General features: G+C 42.6%; 1 protein-coding gene and 1 long non-coding RNA gene across 9 annotated transcripts in view; one reads left to right on the forward strand and one right to left on the reverse strand.

The window, feature by feature from the left end:
- The window catches only part of LOC122844448 (ryanodine receptor 1-like), a 55044-nt gene that overhangs the window by 22716 nt on the left and 18825 nt on the right, over nt 1-13503 (forward strand). For 5 of the 8 annotated variants that reach the window (XM_044139887.1, XM_044139890.1, XM_044139891.1 and 2 more), the window contains 14 exons: nt 82-197; nt 287-354; nt 431-552; nt 684-733; nt 869-929; nt 1027-1153; nt 1243-1354; nt 1452-1533; nt 1687-1817; nt 1906-2226; nt 2317-2557; nt 2638-2725; nt 2823-2915; nt 4062-4076. In XM_044139887.1, coding sequence (XP_043995822.1) covers nt 82-197; nt 287-354; nt 431-552; nt 684-733; nt 869-929; nt 1027-1153; nt 1243-1354; nt 1452-1533; nt 1687-1817; nt 1906-2226; nt 2317-2557; nt 2638-2725; nt 2823-2915; nt 4062-4076 — 1627 coding nt within the window. The remainder of the gene's footprint in view (nt 1-81; nt 198-286; nt 355-430; nt 553-683; nt 734-868; nt 930-1026; nt 1154-1242; nt 1355-1451; nt 1534-1686; nt 1818-1905; nt 2227-2316; nt 2558-2637; nt 2726-2822; nt 2916-4061; nt 4077-13503) is intronic. The other 3 variants (XM_044139888.1, XM_044139892.1, XM_044139895.1) reach the window with 1 other exon arrangement.
- On the reverse strand, nt 8052-9075 carry LOC122844449. Its single transcript, XR_006372884.1, has 3 exons — nt 8456-9075; nt 8266-8380; nt 8052-8198 (listed from the first exon to the last, which is right to left on the reverse strand). It is a non-coding gene; the product is annotated as an uncharacterized LOC122844449 (long non-coding RNA).

The raw sequence follows: 13503 nt of genomic DNA on the forward strand, positions 1-13503 counted from the left end.
CCATTTATGCATTGATCTAAGACAAGTGTGTTCATATAAAACAAAGAAAGTTTAAATATTTTCACCTCTGTCTGTGTTCAGGGGCCTGAAAGACATGGAGTCTGAGATATCGTCTATTGAAAAGAGGTTTGCTTATGGCTTCCTGCAGAAGCTGTTGAAATGGATGGAAATAGCCCAGGAGTTCATTGCTCATCTCGGTACTGTGGGGCAAAACTGCAAAAGAAATGTATTAATAGACCTAATCTAGATTTGTTAAGCCAGTGCTAATGTGATATTGCTATTGCAGAGGCTGTGGTGAGCAGTGGACGAGTAGAAAAGTCTCCTCATGAGCAAGAAATCAAATTTTTTGCTAAGGTAAAGCTTGTGAGAAAATAATTTTAAATGCTAAATCTCTTTGTAGTACTAATCTAAAAAAAATACACTTTTGTAGATATTGATGCCTTTAATCAACCAGTACTTCAAAAATCACTGCCTTTACTTCTTATCAACACCTGCAAAAGTCCTGGGCAGTGGCGGCCATTCTTCTAATAAGGAGAAGGAGATGATTGCGAGGTAAGTTCTCCCATTCTTCTAGTGGGCAAATATTTGCTTTGAATTCTTTTTTCTAAATGACCCTCATTTCTTTATGCATGTCCCTTTTCTTGGACTTCTCTCTCCCTTTTCTTTTTTTCTGCTTATCATAGTATCTTCTGTAAAATGGCTGCTTTGGTGAGGCACAGAGTTTCTCTCTTTGGTAAGATTTCTCACAAGACTATTTCTGAGTCTTTTGGTTCCCTCTGACTGTGGAGACCTCGTTTTACTCTAACCTGGATGACTTCAACTAAAATCTTGCGTGGTTTTATAAAACAACCTGCGTTTGCTTCTGTAGGAACGGATGCTTCTGCAATAGTTAACTGTCTTCACATACTGGCCCGGTCCTTGGATGCAAGGTTGGCTGCTTCTTAAAACAATTTTCAAGATGAATGTGTATTTATTCTTACTCTTTGAAATTTCTGTTGCGACATGTTCTTACTGCATTTTTTTTAGGACTGTGATGAAATCAGGTCCTGAGATTGTGAAAGCAGGCTTGCGGTCATTCTTCGAGAGTGCGGCCGACGATGTGGAGAAGATGGTGGAGAACCTCAAACTGGGTAAAGTGTCCAAAGGCAATCAGGTACATAAAATTCGAAACAAATTGTGCAAAGAAATTAAACACTGGAATTAAATCTAATTTCAAAATACCATCTGCCTTGTCCATGATAGCAAGTGAAAGGCGTTTCCCAGAATATCAACTACACAACCATTGCCCTGTTGCCTGTCCTTACCTCCCTGTTTGATCACATCGCTCAGCATCTCTTCGGAGATGATGTCATGCGTGAGTTGTTTCCTCATATTTCTGTTTATTCCTTTGCTTTTATTGTATTATTTGAACTGAATCTGCTGTCTCTCTCTCTCTGGTTACTTGTACACAGTGGATGATCTGCAGATTTCCTGTTATAGAATCATGTGTAGCATCTACTCAGTTGGGACAGTCAAGAACCCACATGTTGAGAGGTAACTTAACCTTTGCTCACACAAATGCTATAGTAATAAGGAATACAGCACTCTTTAGCATTTCCTGCACTGTGAATTGACTAGGACTTCTGGGAATTTGAGAGTAGAGAAGAATGATTGTGTTGGCATCAAGTTGTCTTTTTTTGTAAACAGGCAAAAGCCAGCTCTTGGGGAATGTCTGGCTCATCTTGCTGCTGCAATGCCAGTGGCCTACTTAGAGCCTCATCTAAATGAATTCAACGCTTTTTCTGTGTACACCACAAAGACACCAAGAGAGAGATCTAGTGAGTTTAAAACCAATGTTTATTCACGTATGTTCCTGCTCGGCAATGCCTTGTTCCTGAGTTTTCTTTCATCCCTTTTTGTGCAAAGTCCTGGGTCTTCCCAGTGCGGTTCAAGAGTTATGCCCTGACATCCCACCGCTGGACCTTCTGCTAAAGGAGATTGGAGACTTGGCAGAGTCGGGGGCCCGCTATACTGAGATGCCTCACGTCATTGAAATCACTCTGCCCATGCTGTGCAACTACCTGCCACGGTGGTGGGAGAGAGGACCTGAAAACTTTTCTGAGATGGAGGGTCAACTCTGCACCGAGGTCACTTCAGAACATCTGAATCAACTCCTGGGAAGCATCATGAAAATCGTAGTCAACAATCTGGGTATTGATGAAGCCTCCTGGATGAAGAGATTGGCTGGTGAGCACTGGGTCATTTACTGCAAAGCCGTGTATCCCTGAATTCGCCTTCTGGCTCAAATGAAATGGCACAATTTGTTTTCTCTGCTAGTGTTTTCGCAGCCCATTGTGAGCAGGGCAAAGCCAGAAATGCTGAAATCCCACTTCATTCCAACAATGGAAAAGTTGAAGAAGCGGACATCAAAGGTGGTGGCTGAAGAGGACCATTTGCGGATGGAGGGGAAATCAGAGGGTGATGAGGAAGATGGGACGATACGCGATGAGTTTGCTGTGCTCTGTAGAGACTTGTATGCCCTCTATCCTCTACTTATTCGCTATGTGGACAACAACAGGTAAAAGAAAATGACCACCGTCTTTTATAGCCTCTAAACCAGGGTACTTACTTATTCCATCTTGTCTTGTTCTGCTACAGAGCGAGGTGGTTGACCTGCCCTGATCCAGATGCTGAAGAACTTTTCCGAATGGTTGGAGAAGTCTTTATTTTCTGGTCCAAATCCCATGTGAGTTTGTTCATCTAGCCTTTGAAAACAAATATCAGTTGGAAAGTTGACTTCCTTTATCTGACTTTGCTTGCTCTCTTTGCTTTCTACTTTGTAGAACTTCAAGCGAGAAGAACAGAACTTTGTTGTGATGAATGAGATCAATAACATGTCATTCCTCACTGCTGACAGCAAAAGCAAAATGAGCAAGGTGAGCGATTGCAGTCTTACTGTACTGCTAAATCTCATTTTAGGCATTTCTGTCACTGTTATTGGCATAGAACATATACTTTTGTATTTTTGTGTAGATGTCTTTTGTTCTTTTAGGATTTGTTTTTACATCTATAACCATTTTCTGACATTGACCGTTGGTCAACAATAAGCTGTAGTAAAAGTATGGATGTTGAATTTTTGTGTGGTTTCTTGTGATGATGTGAACATCAGTCTGTTATTAGGAGAAAGTATAACTCATCATGTTTTGATCCAGAAATGATGAAGCTATTTTTTGCCTGATCATGAGACATTTGCTTCGGGGAAAATGTGCTGTTTGATTTAATTTAACTAGACATCAATGATTTTCCACTTCAGCTGGGAACTTGACCACTGGGCTACCCATAAAGCAACAGATTACGTTGATTACGATCTTATCGATACAAAAAGTAGTTTTTGAAAATTACAAACAAGTTTGGATTTGTAGCCTCCTGTATTATCTCCCTTTTCAGCATTTTATAGTTTTTTGATACTCCTAAACAAAGCTGCAGTGAAATTTTCTGATAAAGAAGGAATAATTTTGAAATTTAACAGATTTTTTAGCCTTACGGTTTGTAGTTTAATATCTGAATATCCTTATCTATATGTGGTGCCACTTAAAGCTCTGTAGAAGTGCAAATACTATTTAAATATTATATTTAATGGAAATACTGATCAACTAAACAGAAGACAATAACTTTAGATTTCTGCACTTAGTCATTTGATGAGATTAAAAATGAAGCATTTTCCCAAAAGTAAATATTTCTTCATCATGACTTGATGATTTTCTTATCTCAAGAAAACCACATTGAAACCATTCAAAGAGCAGATGGGTGTCCTTGGCATATGCAACAACTTCTTTAAAAAAAAAATTAAACATTTTTATTTGGCACGTATTTAAAAATATATATGTTTATAGTATATCTGGTTTTGCTTATGGTATATTTTTCAATAATCCTGTCCGCAGGGCTCGGTGGAATGTGATGTAGTTTGCTGTCATTTCTTAAGGCTTGCATTTTAGTTCCCATTTTTCTTAAGAGTAGCAGTTGTGTTAACAATATTCTCTCTCTGGCTGTCCTCTTCCTTTGGGTTGCGGCTGGGTTTCCAGGGCGCTGACACAGAGGTTAGGCTTTTTTTCTGCACGACCGCTGTGCTGACCGCATGGCACCTCACTGTTGGGGGAAATTTTCATCAACCCCTCCAGCACACTGGCACATCTAATCTGCATTCACGTGTATTCCATACACAAACAAATGTGCATACTGGTGCTTTTATTTAGACAGAGCTGATCCAAGATTGTGTGGGGCCATGAGGAGAATTTGATATGGGGGGTCCCGATTTTATTTCACAGCCCTACAGGGCCAGAGTTCATGGCAATGGAAGATATTAAAGCTAAACAGATACATTTTTTCTGGATTTTTTTTCGCCATAAGTATTTAAAACAAAACCTTAGTTCTCCTCAAAACTACAATAATGCTCATTTCTAATTCTGTATAAGAAATGTTTAGTGGCTTGGGACATTTTAAAAAAAAAAGTAAGTCTTAGTTATGTGAAAATATTGCCAAAATAGTGACTTTTATGCTTTTGGGCATCACCCTATTGCAAATTTGCTCTTGAGTCATGAAGGAGAAAAAAGCCCTCCAATATTTTTTCTGCTTCTTACCCTATGTAAAGCTGGGTGTTTTTTAATCGGCCTTTGACATGCCAAGGCTCAGGGGAAATATTGACTTTCATGTATCATTTGTCTATGTGCAGCATACAGGTTAAATTTTACTACTCTCTTAAGCCATTTGAAGACAAACATATCCCACTAACCACTGTTGTTATGGTTTAATTAAAAAAATTAAATACTGTTTACCACTAATGTGATTCCTCTATAAAAATGTATGATTTAAAAGCATATGCTTTTGTGGTAACGTCTTCAAGCTCCATAAGCATTTTTTAAGAAAAAAATAATAAAGAGATCAAAGTTATTTTCCTAAGTACTAAGTGTTCCCTACATTAGTTAATTTGCAACTACAATATGTCTATACACTGACTTTAGCACAGACAACTGAAATTATAAAACTAGCAACAACAAACTTTGAGTTTTTCCTTCTTAAATCCTCAATATGTTTAGATCAAGAAGAATTTAAAATCTTTGAAATTTAATTGAAAAAGTTAAGTAAAGGGAAATGTCATGTTTGAGATCTATTTTCTGGGTTTCAGTTTAAGGTTTTGAAGGCCCTCTTTTTCACGCTGGACGTTTTACTAAGCAGCTTAGTTCACATTTGCCTTGGGCCAGCTCTGCATTTGGTCATACTTACAGAAACACACATAAACATGTGTATGGTTCATACAAAGAGACATGTCTAACTGCTTTAACTTGTGAACAGTTGCCCAGGTAGAGAATTGGTGATAAATGATCACGAGTTAAACCTGCTGACATTCTCAGTGGATCCCAGGACAGACGGGCAGGCCTGTGGGCCTTTCCCAGTCCTGCCAGTGTGTGTGGAGGGGAGTCTGGAGGCGCTTGATGAAAGTAAACATCTGTAGAGATAGGCTCATGGCACTGGTCTTTACATGGATCCTATTGAGGCCATGAAAGAACAGTGCCATCATCCTCTCACTGAGTTTGCCCTTTTATTTCATCATAGTTGAGTTGGAGACTTTTTGTTTGCCTTTTTTATTTATTTTTTCTATTTTTATTTTCATTGATGGGTGGTTGAGCTGTATGTTTTTGTAATGTAGCTTTTCGCCTCTAGGGGACGATGTTAGTCTTCTCTGTGCTCTTTCTTTTCTCCTCCCTTAAAATGCCACAGCACATTTTGGCTCAGTTTCCTTTAAACTTGTTAGTTTGCAGACTAATACGTGGTTTGATGCTTAATGTCACTGAAGTAGGTTTTTCTCACACTTGTTGGGTTCCCCCTTAAAATTAAAATGACCATGAACCTAACTAAAACATTAATTCACACTTATTTTATAAACTCCCTAAATTGTTTGTACCCTCTAAACCACTCCTATGTAACATAAATATATGTTTTACTTAATAGCATTTGCTATTAGTACTGGATATTACCTTAGTTAGCAGAGAATGATCAATTGTTTTAAGTGTCATCTAGCAAAATCGTATTTATTTATTTTTTACGTTTATTTGGTAGGGACAGACACACATCGACATAGACAAAACTGAACAAAACTGCAGTCCCATGTTTGCGTCATAGTGCAACAGCAACAGCTAATTCGCAGCACTTTTCCCTGCATGAATTTCTTTCATATGTAGTGAAAGAAATTCATTGAAAATCATTTTGCTTTTGATTTCAGTATTTATGTGAAATTATGCCTAAAATTTGACTTCTCTTAAATGAAAAACGTACACATTAGCCAATGTAGCAATTTACTCGCTATACTATAACTACTTTAGATACAACTATTATGGTAAAGATGTGTAAAAAGCATAAAATTAATCTTTTATAACATAATTTCAAGGAACCTTTAATTAGTGATCCACAACTTTCTGTTTCTCCTGGTTATAAAAATTATGTGAAATAATGAAATAAAGGCCTATTTTGTCTTAGTCACTATTTAGTATTTTTTATGTTGTGCTGATATTGTTAGGAAAAAATAGCCAATTACCCAAAGTTTCTACTGTCAACCAACAGATTAGAACAACTCAAACTCACTGCATGCTTTTAGCACATCCACGTTGTTTCTGCACACAATCCTAACCAATAAATCAGGTTCGGATTTTCGTATTTAGAGAGATGCTAAAAAAAATAAGAAAGTTCCAAAATCAAAAGATACAAAATCAACCATTATCCATGGCTATTCCAGTCCTTACGCCTAAATCTTATAGAAAACTTGCAAGGCGAGAAGAAAGAAAGATCTCTCTATCTGTAAACGTCAACCTGAAATGTGACAAAGAACTTGTTGCTGTCTTAGTGGCAACAAAGGTTCATACAAAACAAAAATAGCATTGGTGCCAATACTTGTTGCATCTTCAATTTTATTAAAAACTATTTTTGCTTAACATTCTTCACTGGATCAAAGCTCACTCAGCCAGCTAGCCAGATTGAATTCACAGATTGTGTTGTTTAGCAGCCTTCAAATGGGAGCAGTCTCTGCCTTTTGTTGTAGTTTTATTTCTGCTTCAAAGGTGGATAGCATCAGTCTTTTCAAAAACCAGGCATTTTGAAGGATAAATATTTTTACCGTGAAGTACTTTCACATGCAACACAGTAAACTCTCCCATCAATTTGTCCACATTGGAGGAATCCAGAAAGAGCAGCTAACAGAAGAACTGAACTTTCACAACAACAAAGTCGGAGTTTGAGGCATGTAAAGTGATAAAAACCCCAAACAGATGTTTGACAGTTTAACTGCATGCAGCAAATAGATTCAACCTGAATAATAGTTTTATACTCTTAACGCCATCTGATATTTTAACTCTTAACAAACATAACAAGTAACAGTTTTCACAGAATGCTTACTGGTTCCTCGCCTGAGTGGAATATATTTATTGCATGCTGTAATTGTAATTTCATCTGTTTTAATAAGACCCAATTTTTTCAGCCTTCCCTTTCCCTAAGGCAGAGATGTCACATTTCCTTTCCTCTAATTTTCTCTAGAGGAAATTTTCCCTCAGTTTATCAGTCTGAGCTAAAAGATTGTAATTTGAATTTCATGCTCAAGTGTAATATTTCAGCTAAGCATGATAGTTATATCCTTGCAAGAACCCTTGATAATGTTAGCTAGGTATTTCTACTATTATTTGTGTGACCAGCAGAGGGGGTTGATCTTTTTACACAAGACGCACCAGAGCACGGAGTAGTCTACAATGATTTATTAACAAATTCCATTAAAACATTTTTCCTTTAAAACATGGCCTCAGGCCCACTACTCAGCCCCTAGAAGGAAAAGGCATCAAAATAAGGACAATTTAAGTTATTCCCAACAAAATGAATGAACAAACAAAACATGCAATGCAAAAGAAAACAAATTAGTAAATCAAACAAAGGAAAGCAAACAAATTAGTAATTTAAATAATAAAACAAACGGCAAAGAAAAGAACACAACCACTGCAAACGATGGGACAAATTGGCATTGTCCGACTTCCAATGTCTTTTCACGGGGGGCCAGAGGAGTCGTGCCCCGCTCGTTCCGCCAGCCCAAGCGTCAGCAGGCTCCGTCGAGAGCGGCCCAAACAAAACCGGCAAGACAAGACAAGACAGCAGGAGCGTCCAAGCGCTGCAACTCTGGAAGAATCCTAAATTAGAAAACTCGTTAACCCCGGATTCAGGTAAAATAAATTAAATTCTAAGCAGGTAGCTTACCCAGATGTGGTGACACAGCCGACCAGGGAGGGAGCGGATCAGCAGGCGAGGGCTGGATGGAAGCCGCTCGCCGCACCAACCTCCAACTGCAGCCGCCAACGCCAGCTGCGCAACGCTGCAGAAACGCACGGCAGGTATTGCACCAGAACCCGACAACAATCCCAGCCCAGATGGCAAAAATGGCACTTACTATTTTGGATGAGTGGATCGAGCACACCAGCCACTTGGGCAGCCAACATACAGCAAGGAAACAAGGCACATGCACCTCGCAGCGGACTGCTCAGCTTTAAAGCTATCTGCCCCGCCCACCAATCAGTCGCTACACCTGGTGTGTGTAGTTGGGAGGGTGGAACACCATCCCACCACATTCTACCCCCCGGTGTTGCATCGTCGCCCCGACGATGAATCTACAAACCTCAGCACCAAGGACGAAAAACTGCTAACTGGGAGTTGGAGACTGGCTGACTAGATCCTGCAGTATGACCCACAGGTCGAGGAAGATGATGGACATTCGTATGCTGACCAGCCCTGGAACGAACAGTGCGACGCAAGGGTAGAGGAGCTGTCCCAGAAGTTTGAGCAGGGTGACCATGTCCTGAAGCAACCTGTGGAGCTGCAGAGGTGGATGGTACTGAAGTATCGGGAACCAATAAGCACAAATCATCCTCCATAGAGTCATCCAGCCCCCCTGAAGGAAAGGTAGGTTTTAACTGCAGGGGTACTGGCGTAGGCTCTGGCCCAACCCGAGCTTTCAGCATGTCACGATGCACCTTTCGAGTTCTCTGCAAATCACCTACAGGAGCCACAGTATAAACCGCCCTCCAGCTGTTGGGGCCCTCACGACCTGATGGATAACCGGGCTAAAGAGGTCCTGGATTTTATGGCGACCTCTAGCACTATGATCGCAAGAGGTAAACCAACTGTCCCTCCTGCAATGGAACCTCCCGGATGCCCTGATCATGATGCTCTTTTCTACGCCCTGCAGCTGCCAACAAGTGATCCTGAGCATGACGGAACGCCATAGTTAACCTGGTCTGATGCTCAGCCAGCCAGTCCACCACTTCACCTGGTGCAGGGTCCCGAATGCGACCCAACAAGAAATCCACAGGCAGGTGAGGTTCACGGCCAAACATAAGAAAAAAAGGAGACTCGCCAGTGCTCTGATGAGGGGTAGTGTTATAACAGAAGAGTACTTGTGGAAGACAGGAAGCCCAATCCCGCTTCCTAGATGTTGGTAAAGTGCGCAGCAGGTTATGAAGTGTTCTATTAAAGCGCTCACACTGCCCGTTTCCAGCTGGGTGGTAAGGGGTAGTGCGCGACTTTTTAACCCCATACAGGTTACAGAGCTGCTGAATTAATGCACTCTCAAAACTCCTACCCTGATCTGAATGAATGCGACTTGGAATCCCAAATCTAAAGAACCATTCAGTGAGCAAAATCTGGGCAACAGTGGCTGCCTTCTGATCCCGAGTTGGAACAGCAATGGTGTACTTACTAAATACATCAGTAATTACAAGAACATTTTCCAGGCCATTTTGTGAAGGCTCCAACATGGTAAAATCCATGGCAACAATCTCGTTTGGCCGAGAAGCCAACAGATGACTCATGAAAGTGCCAGAGCTAGATGGTACATTTTTAGCAACCTGGCACCGTTGACACTCTTGTACCCACTTTTTGATGTCATTAGACATCCCAGGCCAGTAACAGCGCTGCACCAACTCTGTGGTGCGCTCCACACCTGGTGTCCATGCTCTTGATGTAATTGAGTCAGAACATCCGGTTTAAGAACTGACGGCAAAACCAGCTGTAAGACCTCCTCACCACCATCTGACCGATGGACCTGACGGTACACCACACCATCTCTCGCCACGAGACGCACCCCACTGTCTCAAAAGAACCAAGGATAATTTGGGAAAGCGCTGCCTCTCCTCAGGAGTAGGATAAACCTGCCTCCTCCAAAACCCAAAATGTCCTTCAGGAGAGGATCAGCTTCCTGCAAAGCACAAAGATCAGACACAGAATGAGACGGCAAAACAGTCACCATAGATTGGGTTACTGACAATGGAGCAGGAATTGGGGCACACTGAAGAGCCTCTGGGACAGAGGTACATGACAAGAGTTCTGCCAGGCTGGCACCTGATGTTGGCTGGCGGGAGAGCGCATCAGCATTATTATTGCTGCGTCCAGAGCGATACTTAATATCGAAATCAAAAGCAGCAAGTTGAGCAACCCAACGGTGCTCCATGGCACCAAGCTTGGCCGACTGAAGATAACTCAACGGGTTGTTATCTGTGTAAACTATACACCGGTGGCCCAAGAGATACTCCCGAACTTCTCAGTCATGGCCCATTTTAATGCCAGAAACTCCAACTTCATAGAGCTATAATTAGCCATGTTACGCTCTGAAGGTTTAAGACCTCGACTGGCATATGCAATGGGCCTCACTCCATCCTCTGTTTCCTGTGACAGTACTGCCCCAAGTCCACTGTGACTGGCATCAGTCTCTAGAATGAAGGGACGTGAAAAATCAGCATATGCCAACACTGGTGCAGATGTTAATTTAACTTTTAAGGCCTCAAAGCTCTCCTCACACTCTGATGTCCAAGCAGATTGAAAAGCCTGGCCAGACCCCTTCCTGGGCTGTGTGCCCACTTGTTGTGCCACCAGCCTATGAAGAGGACCCGCTAGCCTAGCAAAACCCTCCACAAAACGCCTGTAATAACTTGCAAAGCCCAAAAAGAGCGAAGCTCTGAAACATGTGTGGACGTGGCCATTTAGCCACTGCTTCAGTCTTGGCTGGGTCTGTAGCTACACCCTTATCTGAGATAAGGTGCCCCAAGTATTTAACCTGTCGCTTGAAAAATGAACACTTTTCAAGCTTTACCTTCAGACCTTCTCTCTGGAGCCGAGCAAGAACCGTTTCCAGACGCTCAATGTGCTGGGAGACTGAACCTGAAAACACAATGATGTCATCCAAATACAAAAGAAGAGACTGGCACTGCTGGTCCCCAAACATCCTCTGCATAAGACGCTGAAAGGTACTAGGTGCATTACAAAGCCCGAAGGGCATACGGTTCCACTCAAAGAGTCCAAATGGCGTACAAAAGCAGTTTTGACTTGTCCTGTTCTGACACAGGCACCTGATTGTACCCACTGGCTAGATCTAGGGTGGAAAACCACTGGGCCCCAGAAAGATGGTCCAGGCTTTCCTCAATGCGAGGCAATGGGAAAGCATCTTTTCTCGTCTTACTGTTAAGCTGACGGTAATCCACACACATACGCAGGCTGCCATCTTTCTTCCTAACAAGAACGATGGGAGAGGCATAAGGACTGCTGCTTTCTCTTATTACCTGGTTCTGTAGGAGCTGGTTGATGTGTGACTTGGCAGCCTCGTACTCTGAGGGAGGGATACGTCGGTACCTCTGCCGGACTGGGACCTCATCCAACAGGGGAATGTCATGGGAAACCAGATTAGTGCACCCCAAGTCACCTTCATGGGTGGAAAAGACAGAGCTGTACTTCTGTAGAAGCGACTGGACCTGCCTTTGTTCAGTTTCTGTCAGTGCAGACAAATCAACAGAATCAAGCAAACTCTGTTCTGGACCAAGGGCAACCTGGGAAGAAACTGTAGCACAGGGCCTTATTTCTGTCACATCACGGGGCAGGCTAACCACTTCAGTTCGACTCAACAAACCAAGGTGAGTTCGGGGATAGAGTACTACATCAGTAGTTCCAAAATTTAGGACAGGAACATAAGCAGTACCGTGCACAGCCTGAATAAGACATGGAGAGGCTAATAAGCCAGCTGGTAAGCCGGACTCTGGAGGCTCAAACAATAAAACCTGACCAGCAAGTTGTTCAGGGCAGGTTGCAGCTACAAATTTCATAACCCCACCAGTTATCCTCACTGGTCGAGGGCCCCGGACCCTAACAGCACCAGTCAACTGTGCTGGGGACTTAGCTGCTGCTTGATGACACTGCTGCAGGGCCTCCACAACTGGACCAGGAGACTGTGTTACTGAAGGTAAATCAAAGAAAGAGCCTCCATGTGCCCCAAAAAGTTCTTGGTAGACACGATTAATTATGTTCATTCCCAAAATGCCAGGAACAGAAGAACCAACATTAGTGGGGTCCTTCACAACCAGAATTCCACAATGAGGAAGCACTTTGTCACACAGAGTGACATCCAACTCTAAATAGCCAATGTATGGGATGGAAAGACCATTGGCTGCCCGAAGCTGCAGCCAGTGACATGACTGAAGGCCATCATGCCCCAATGATGCAAAATGTTCCTGAAAACAGCTCTCGGTGATTGTCGACACCATGGAACCTGTATCTACTAAACAAGTAACAGAGACACCACTCATGACGACATCAATGACTGGGCAGGATGCCAACAATTTTGACGCGGCTGCTGTTTGCGAGCCTGCTATTCCCCCACCTGAGTTGTGGCTCAACAGCTCAGTGGGTGCTAGTTTTCCGCCTGGTTAACATTAGCTGGCCTTGCCACAGAGTTAACCTTGGCACGAACCCGCTCACCATCACACTCTCTGGCAAAGTGACCCGGCTGTTGACACCTGTGGCAGACCACAGAACCTGGACGAGGATGCCGCACCTGTGGTAAAGAAGTCTGCAGAGAAGCAATACACTGGGTGAGTTGATTAATCTGTTCTTGTTGCTGTTTTAGAAGTTCCCTCAACTCACTAAATTCAGAGCGGGCAGCAGTAGGTGGAGTTAGCTGAGAGCTGCCATACACCCCGAACTGCAGCCCATATGTAGAAGGGAGAGAATGACTACGCTCCCTAGCGCCACCTGGAAACCCCTGCCTCTCCCACCGAATTGCCTCCCCACGCACATCCAACAAGGTGGCAGTGGGATGACCCCGAACATACTGCTTAAGTTCCCGGCGGAGAGCACTATCCAACACATGTTCTACAAACTGGTCACGCAGCAGAATATCAGCATTCAACAACCCATCAGGAGCATTCTGCTTAACTGGTTCCATAAGGGCCATCAATGCTAGGGAAAACTGCAACAGGGTTTCCTCCTCTTGCTGCTTCCTAGAAAAGAATGCATGCTGAAGAGTTACATAGGACTCGGTGCAACCATACAACTCCCTCAAAATAGCCAAGATCTTAGCTGGATCATTCCTCTCTGCACTGGTGCGGTACTTTATTTCCTCCCTTGCTTCCCCCTCTAGATGATCAAAAAGGAAGAAAGCCTGGTCTGCCGTTGACA

This window comes from Gambusia affinis, linkage group LG15, assembly GCF_019740435.1.
Source record: "Gambusia affinis linkage group LG15, SWU_Gaff_1.0, whole genome shotgun sequence".
Lineage (NCBI taxonomy): Eukaryota > Metazoa > Chordata > Actinopteri > Cyprinodontiformes > Poeciliidae > Gambusia > Gambusia affinis.